General features: G+C 38.4%; 1 protein-coding gene across 1 annotated transcript in view; it reads left to right on the forward strand.

Moving 5' to 3' along the window:
• TRPC4AP (transient receptor potential cation channel, subfamily C, member 4 associated protein) overlaps positions 1-9,641 on the forward strand; it is a 126,973-nt gene that overhangs the window by 49,649 nt on the left and 67,683 nt on the right. Inside the window, exon 3 of the mRNA XM_006876883.1 lies at positions 592-773. Within this exon, the coding sequence (XP_006876945.1) occupies positions 592-773 (182 nt within the window). The remainder of the gene's footprint in view (positions 1-591; positions 774-9,641) is intronic.

Consider the following 9,641-nt stretch of genomic DNA (forward strand, 5'->3'; position numbering starts at 1 on the left):
TCAGCAGCACCTAGCAACAACACGACTCTTCTTACTTCTACTTTATTATTATTCCAATAAGGTAATTTTTCTATTAGCGTTGTTCCATATAAACAAAGGATTCTGTGGTGCAAACATATTTGAGAACCACTATGACAGCACCTAACAACAACACAACTCTGTAGATAATCCACCTTCATTAAATGCCTACTACATCTTGGGATTTATGGGGGCTACAAAGAGAACTATTTTCCAGTTTTGCCTTCAAGTAATTGTCTAGGGAGGAAAGAACATATAGATGTGCAAATAGGTGTAAAGGAAAAGTCCTAAATGCCACGAAAGAATGACAGATTGCTTAAGAGGCCTAGAGGAGCAGCCGATTACTTTTGCCAGGGGGGGAAATCAGGTAAGACTTCCTTTAGGTGGTATAGTTATCTCTTGCTTGAAACCAGCTGCCCCAGACTTTAGTTAGTTGAATTTACCACCACATGAAACCACCATTTATCTCTTAGAATTCTTTGGGTTGACTGAATGGTTCTGATGTTTTGGTTACTGGTCTGTGTTGGATATTAAAATGGAATGTCTAACAGTGTGCTCTTTTTTTAAAAATAGGAAATTTCTCCTCTTCTTTCCATGGAAGCTATGGCATTTGTTACTGAAGAGAGGAAACTTACTCAAGAAACCACATATCCAAACACTTATATTTTTGACTTGTTTGGAGGTGTTGATGTAAGTAGATTATTACTACTACTGTTACTACTACCATATAATGGTTTGAGAACTAAACTTTTGAAATGAGAAACAGGAAAACATCTCAATTTCTGGCATACATTTCAAAATTTTAACTTCTAGAAACTGTCGTGTTCATTTGTATTGAGGCAGCATATTTTAGGAGAATTGATTTGAATTGATTATCCATCTATCTTTTTTTTTTTTTTTTTTTAAAGAGCAGTAAAAAGTGTGTTTTTCTCAGTGCCCCCTTCTGAGAGGTAGCTTTGATTACTTGTGTCTTGTATGTTCTTGTGTGTTACCCCACTCCTCTACTTTGATTTATTTTCTCCCCACATAGTGGTGGTGTGCCATGGAGTCCGTTTCAACTCATAGTGACCCTGTACAGGGTTTCTGCGGCTATAAATCTTTATGGGAGCTGAAAGCCTCAGAGTGGCATACTAATTACATGGTGTAAGTAAATGGTGTAGAGGCTGCCTCTTACATCCTCAGGCTTCACAAAAGGGGAAGAAGACTCAAACTTACTAGCCCAAGGCCAATTCCTATGAAGCAGGAATCCATCTGTGTTTCTACCTTTCCTCTTTTACCAATTCTGAAAACCAGCCATCTCTCCCACACACTCTCAGCTAGGTTTGATCATTTATTATGGTGGCCAAACCGAACTCACAGACCATATGCACAATTATGCAGTTTATTAGGGAAGTTAACAGTACAATTCGGGATCAGAAATGCTCAGAATACAGTTCTTTGGTCAGGACAGCCTCTTCCTAGCCCTCTCTGGTCCTTGGCCTCTCCGCCACATTGTCCCTTGGCCTCTGCCCTGCTCAGTCATAAATGCCCAGAGGGTACTTCACTCTGCCATAAACGTCAGCCTAAAGGCCCTTAGTTTTAGCTCCATGGGTTGGCAAATCTAGTTCCCCCAATTAAGTGCCTGGAAACACTTTTGCTACAAACAAGCTACCTTCCTGAAGCCTACCACATTGTCTCATGCTCTAACTCTTGGTTCTTCTGCTGCCTTACCTTCGCCAACTTCTCTGCTGCTTCTCTGGTGTCATAGTTTTCTTTTGAGGAGATTCAATGCACATGGTATCTCAGAGTCCACAGGACAAACTTCACTCCTGCCTCATTTTTCTTGATGGTAATGAGATCCCTTATTCTTACTTCTGTGTTGGCGCATTTTATACTCAGTGGATGACAAAATTGACCATTCACCTTGTTAACTGTCTTTCACAGCTGAATCTTACAAGCCTATCAGCATCTTCCCCCCCCACCTTCTCTTGCCCAAGAGAAAAGTCACTTGGTGGGAGTGACAAAGACTGTCACTAGAAAAAACGTATTAAATAATTCTCTGCACTGCATATGGGTACACTGTTCTGTGCTTTGTTTTTTCCATGTAGCTTTGTATCTTTAGCTTGAAATAGTTTTGTTTCAGTAATTGTAAATCTGTCTCCTTATTTTAAATAACTACATAATATTCCTTGGTATGATTATTTGTTGTTAAGGTGCCATTGAGTCAATTTTGGCCCATAGCGACCCTGTGTAGGATTTCCAAGGAGCAGCTGGTGAGCTTGAACCATGGGCTTTACAGTTCAAACAATTTTGCAGTCTTAACGCATTAGCCCATAGCATCAGTACTATATTTATTTAGGCCTCAATTAAGGAGCTCTGGTAGTGCAGTGGTTACGAATTGGGCTGCGAACCTCTGGGTCAGCAGTTCGAAACTACAAGCTGTGGCTTTGTGCTTCCGTAAAGGTTTACAGCCTCTGATACCCTGAACAGAGTCACTATGAGTTGGAACCGGCTTCACGGCACATAACCACTAACCAGGCCTCAATTGATGGGCATGTTTTCTTACACCTTTGCAAATATAAACAATGTTGCAGTAAAGAGCTTTATGATATACTTTTGTGTATGGGTGAATATATACCTTTGGGATCAAAGCATATGGGTCTTTTATTGTTTATAAACTTGCTAATTTTGCATACCTAAGAGTTTTATTAACTTACATCTGCAACAACAAAGTAATAAGAGTCTCTGATTACCCACTCGAGCACTAACACAGTGTGTGTGTTTGTAGACTTTATTATTGAACTATAACTTGCATACTACTGAAAAAGTACATTAGTAATTCCTCCAAAATAAATACACCTGTGTTACTACCGCTTAAATAAAAATTTTAAAAAATTGAACCAGAAGGAGTCCTGGTGTGGTGCTGTGGGCTGATGCATCAGACTGTAAAGTCGTTTGAATTGCAAGGTTGATGGTTCAAGCTCACCAGCTGTACCCTTGGAAACCCTATACAGAGTCACTAAGGGTCGGAATCGACTCCATGGCACTTAACAAGTACCTAGAAGCTTTCTTTTAGTTTGAGAAATACTGAATGTGTTCTTCTCTTTTGGTTTTCTAACACCAGGTCTTTGCACATTTCATTATAATACTTTGTTTTCTCAAACTGCTCTTGAAATTTTCTGTTTATCTCTCTTACATTATCATTTCTCTTATTCATTTTAGCATCTCTATGCTGCAGAGCAAGTTTCAGAGTCTCTTCTGACATCCATTTTGGTCTTCTTTTTCCTGTCTTTTTAATGACATTTTGCATTCTTCCTGTTTAATGTTGTTGGTGTCCTCCCACGATTCTTCTGTTCTTTGGTTATTAGTGTCTAATGCTTCAAATCCGTTCTTGAGATGGTCTCTAAATTTAGGTAGGATATGTTCTAGATCATATTTTGGCTCTCGTGGGCTTCTTTTAATTTTCTTCTGCTTCAACCTGAACTTGCATCTAAGCAGTTGATGGTCTATTTCACAGTCTGCCCCTGGCCTTGTTTTAGATGATAACATGGAGCTTTTCCACCCTCTCTTCTCACAGATGTAGTCATTTTGATTTCTGTGTGTTTCATCTGGTGAGGTACATGTGTATAGTTGCCTTTTATATCATTTAAAAAGGTATTTGCACTGTTACATGGCAGTACTGAACTCTCTGAAAAGGCACGATGTGGAAAGTTCACTTGCTTGAGTTGAAAAAAATTTATGGACAAGAAGTTATCATTGAAATGATGGCAAACATGTTTAAATAATATTGTGGAGATATGATCCTTTTATGAATATTGTAGTAGATGAATGTATGGAGCTGGCAACAAGTGTATAGCAGAACAGTATTGGGATGTTGATAACATGAGGAAATAGTGTCATCATGCTAGAAGCCTTGGATCAAGTATAACTTAATAGTTGTGTTAAGCAGAGAAATCTATGACGTCTGCTACTCCCCACTCCAAAGAGCCTGTTTTACTGTGATGTAAAAATGAGGCTTTCATATTATTTTTTTGTGTTAAATAAATTTTTGTTAATAGTCAAAAAAATTAAGATGGTATTTGTAATGATTGAGTCATGGGTCTTACAATATTCTGTCATTCAAGCTCCAGGATATGTCTTCTTTATTTAAGTCTTCTTTTATGAAAGAAGATGTGTTAGGAGTGTACTGTATTAATTCATCAGTACTGGGCACCTAGTTCTGATTTCATTGGTTACCTCTACATTTTTTCATAAAAATATTGGTCTGCTTGTCCTGGTCAACTTGTGAGTGGACTGGTCAACTTGTGAGTGGAAACAGGGGAAATGCAGCAATGTAGACACCGATGACCTTGAGAGAAGAAGAAAGGCTAGCTGGTTTGAAATGCAGGGAGACTTGTGAACACTTGAGCCCAAGGACACTGACCTAGTCACTGGAGGCTAGAGTTAGAGTGAAGCAGCCAGATGGTCTGAAGTGGGGAGGGAGTGGTGGGCAAGAACTCCCAAAATTGCAGATAGTACCCATTTGACCTATCTTGGATGACTTGCTGGCCAGAACTCAATTAGATGAAGATAAAGAAGTTGATACAGAGAGCAAATGTAAATTGCTACAAATTGATGAACTGGACCTTTGCTTATGGAGGAAGTTGCCCCAAATTCCAATCAAAAAGGAAGGTTTATTCATATCAAGGATCAGCTTGCCTCTTCAGCACATTGGGTTGATAGCAACCGGCAACTTAGACTTTGGCTATCAGAATTGAGGTGATATAAAGGCATGAAGTGACTGGCTTACAAGCTTTCATGAAGGTGGTTAGGGTCAGAATGAAGGGGGTAAGATAGAATCCCCATTGAATAGTTTTCTTCTTTTCCAGGTGTGTCTGGTGATGAGGGAGATAGGATTTTATGATTCAGTTGTGTATTGTTATTAGGACTATGGTGATTGTCACAACTGTAAATGTAGAAGAGGTGTAACTAAAAGGGGGGAGCAGTTAATCTGTCATTTCAGGAACAGAGGATTATGGGATCCTAACCAGAAAAACAGTGACAACAGAGATGGTGACAGAAGTGATGGCATATAAAGATAGAGCAGCAGAGAACTATAGGCCCATGGACTGAGAAGGGCAGGAGGCTGGCTGGCAAAATGTGCCCTTTGGACGTTGAAATGAATAAGTATTTTCAAAGTGGTATGTGTACATCAAAAAAACAAAACAAAACAAAAACAGATAATAGAGGGAAATACTGTTAGCTGAATAGAGGGAAATACTGTTAGCTGATGGTGCATGGAGGGGATTGTAGCATTGCAATGATTGATTGAATGTAAAACGGATATCTGCTCTGTAGACCTTCACTCAATTCACAACAAAAGCTTTAAAGAAAAACAAAATATTGGTTTACTGCCTTCCTACCAACTTTATTTATTGTATGTCTTCCTTTCCTCTATCTAGCTTCCAATCTAGTAACCCAGTCAAGAAAGGAGGGAATTAAAATTTTGATTATTTTTAAATTAAATCATATTGTTTATTTAATTCAATATGATATTTCTTATTCTGGTGAACCTTGCTATTCTCTAATGATCACGGATTTCTTCAATTGCTTAAGTGTCACTGGTTACCAGTCTCTGGAATTGGTTGGAATACATTTCCTTTTAATTTTTTCCCCCCACTTTTGCTGCAATTTGCCCTTTGCTCCGCCACCCCCTTTTTTCTTTTTTAAAGATAGATTGTTCTGATATCTTTCCTGTTTTCTAGGATTTCTTAGAAATTACCAATCTAGACTTTAAGGTGACATTTACTAGTTTTTAGGAATCCTGGAGTTCAATTTTCTGAATCTGGAGATGTGACTCTCTTCCACCTTTCCATCAGCCTTCTCTTTTACTATCTCCATAGTGTGCTTTCCCACTCTTGTCAAAATCCCATTGCTTTCCATTGTACGTGCTTGGAGAAACTGCAGCCATTGCTCAGGCTAGTGTGTCTTCACCTCTCTTAACCAAGTGCTGTTTGGCACTGTTGGTGAAAATCATATGGGAGTGTTGTTTAGTGCTACTACAAATTCATTGTCTCCTGCTTCAATTTTTACCTTCAGTTATCCAGAAGAATCTTTTTGTTTCCCAGTCTTTTTTTTTTTTTTTTTTTTCTGTTTCTCCACATTTGTTGTTGTTAAGTGCTGTCAAGTCAGTTCCTACTCATAACAACTCTGTATATTTCTCCACATCAACTATTTCAAAAGATCTCCTGTTTTCCTAAACCTCTGGCTTGGTAGGTTCCATTTTGCTTACAGGTTAAAATTCAATCTCAAGTGGTGTACAAGGTCCCTGCATATCTCTTCAGCTTTGACTTTGCACAACCCTCTGCTCTAGGCAGGTTGAAAGTCTTTCTCCTTAGAGCCTTTATATGTGATAATTCTCCTGCTTGGAACACTGCCTTTCCATCCCTGCTGCACACCTACTTACTATTCGTTTCTCAACTTAGTTCTCACTCTTTCAACGGCCCTTTCCACGTCTTAGTCTGAATGAGTGTCCCATCTTTGTATTCCCATAAAACCGAGTCCCATTCTTGGACTGACCACACTGAATTGTAATTGTATGTTTGTGTTTCTTTGTTCAATCAATATTTTGTAAACTCTTTGAGAGAAGTGATCCTTCATTGGTTAGATTCTTAGCCCCTACCTTGTTGTTGTTAAGTGCCATCAAGTTGATTCTCACCCATAGTGGCCCTGTATAGGGATTCCAAGGAGCGGCTGGTGAGCCCCTACCTTGATGCCTGCTAAGTAAATGTTTAAGAATACTAATATACTGAGTATCTGGTAAGTGGTAGACACTGTTGCTCACATTTAATTATTTTCATAAAAGCCTTCGTTGGTAAATTATCGCTTCAGCAAATCTATTCTGTGCTGTCTAACCCACTCTACCAGATACTTAACCTAGTGTGCTGCCACCAGGACTCCTGATCACTCCCAAGTTTAAGGAAAAACTCTTCTGACTCCATTTCTCTTCCCTGCTATCTTATTTTGCAGCAATATTCCTTGAAAGTTACATCTACTTAAGGTCACTAAGTAGATACTTTTATTCTTTGCCCATTCTCTCTTAGATGTTCTGTAGTCTAACTTTCATCCATCCCCACTCTTCCACCAAAAATACACTCGTAAACAAACATCAATAAATATTTTCTATAGTAGAATTAATGATGTGTTTATCAAAAAATACCACTAAAAGGTTGATGCTATGGAAAATATTTGCTGATTCAACACAAATTTAAACATAGAGTTACCATATTGTTGTTGTTAGGTGCCATTGAGTCAGTTGCTACTTATAGTGACCTTATATACAAGAGAATGAAACACTGCTCAGGCCTGCACTTGCTCACAGTTGTTGTATTTGAATCTATTGTTGTAACCACTGTGTCAGTCTATCTTGTTGAGGGTCTTCCTCTTTCTTGCTGACCCTCTACTTTACCAAGCATGATGTCCTTCCTTCTCTCGAGACTAGTCCCTCCTGATGACATTTTCAAAGTAGGTGAGCCGTCGTCTCGCCATCCTCACTTTTTCCAGGACAGATTTGTTCATTCCTCTGATGGTCCATGGTATATTCAGAATTCTTCACCATGTAGTTCAAATATATCAGTTCTTCTCTGTTTTCTTTCTTTTCTTCAGCTTTTCAGGATTATTTATGTAAAATTATAAGGTGAGAATCAGACAAGAAAAGGGCTGTTTTGTGAGTGCAAGACCTAAATCTTGTATACTTACCACTTTTTTAAAAGTTTTTATTGTGAATTGAATGATAGCTTCCATGGGAGACCATCGGTTTTACATTTACCCCAACATTTTTCATTTCATTGGATTACAATCCCCTCCATGCATCATCATTCAACAGTATTTGCTTCTAATCTGTTTTTTGTTATTGTTGTTGTTTTTTTAATGTACACAAAAACACTCAAATATATAATTATTTAAACAACCAACCAAAGGATACATTCTGTTTTTTTTTTGTGTGTGTTTTTTTTTATTGTCCAGCTTTCATGTGCATATGTTGTTGTTGTTGTTGTTGTTAAGTGCCTTCGAGTCGGAGCTCATGCCATTAAAAATACCATGGTTTGGGTTATGCACATCTTAGTTGTCAAAGTGACAACTTCTGCCATGTTATTGTTAAGTGCCATCCAGTCGGTTCTGACTCATAGCAACCTAAGGAGTTGCTAGTGAGTTTAAACACCAGCCTTGCAGTTAACAGTCCAGTGCTTATCTATCAGTGCCATACCAGGACTCCTACATATGGACCAGAAATTCTTGATAATTACACAAAAGAATTGAAAGCAGATACTTATATACTAGTGTTCATTGCATTATTTACAAGAGGCAAAAGGTAGAAACAACCAGAGTTTCAATCAGCAGATCATTGAATAAACAAAATGTGGTACACACATGCCATGGATTATTATTCAGCCATAACAAGAAATGAAGTTCTGATACTTATTTCAAGATGGGTGAACATTGAAAATATGTTAAGTGAAATAAGTCAGACACATATGGACACATACTGCATGATTCTTACTGTGAAGGATCCCTGGCAGTGCTGTGGCTTAGGTGTTGGGCTGCTACCCATAAAGTCAATGGTTCAAACCCACCAGCCACTCAGCAGGTGAAAGATGAGGGTGTCTGTTTTCATAAAGATTTATAGTCTTGATACGCCTATATAGGTGGTTAGAGTCAGAATCGACTGGATGGCTGTAGGTTTAGTTTTGGGCTACTTGTATGAAACATTTGGACTAGGGATTTGCATAGTTTATTGGACATCATGGTTTATTGGAACCAGAGGTTAGTGGAAGGAAAAATGGGAAGCTACTGCATAAAAGGTGTTGAATTTCTGTTAGCATGATGCAAGAAAATTTAAAATGGTTGATGGCAATAATTGTACAACACAGTGAATGTAATTAACTTCACTGAATTGTATATGTAAAAGTGGTTGAAATGCCAAATGTTTTGTTATATAAATTTTACTACAATTAAATAAAATACCTTTAAGAAACTTAAAGCCAAAAGGGATAGAGAAGCAAATTGTAACATGAATTACCCACAGTGGGCTCTTGCCAAGAAAAGAAAAAGAACATCTTTATATAAAAAAGACACTGGAGGGGGAGAGAAAAGAATAGCCAGAAACATCACCATAGAAAGCTTGTAAGTCTGTCTTCTGCCTGTAACTGATTGGAGTACTTAAAATGGGGCTACAACATGTCCCATGAAGGAGGCTTCCTGTGGAGCCTCTGCAATACATAAGACTATAAGAAGAAGACTGAACCACATCCAGATCTTCAGAGATGGGAAATTTCCACTTGAAAGGACAAGCAGACCAGCCTGGAGCGGCTAGAAGAATAAAAGATACTTCTTGAAAGAAAGACCTACAGGAAAAATACAAAACAATATAAGCAGTCCAACTGATTACTACAAGAATAAGCAACTTGCTTGCCCAGGAGACATCAAGGCAAGTGGTCAGGTCCCCTCAGTGCAAACTCCCTTCCAAGACTAAGACTCAGTGGGAATACATGCTCTGATTGGTGACCACGCTCGTCACTGTTAAGAGGAAGTAAGGGTAAAACATCAATGAAGCAGCGAGCTAAGCTCTACAATGTTCAGTAGACTTCTGTGAACCCAGATGAAGA

The sequence above is a fragment of the Chrysochloris asiatica genome, unplaced genomic scaffold, assembly GCF_000296735.1.
Source record: "Chrysochloris asiatica unplaced genomic scaffold, ChrAsi1.0 scaffold00423, whole genome shotgun sequence".
Classification (NCBI taxonomy): Eukaryota; Metazoa; Chordata; class Mammalia; order Afrosoricida; family Chrysochloridae; genus Chrysochloris; species Chrysochloris asiatica.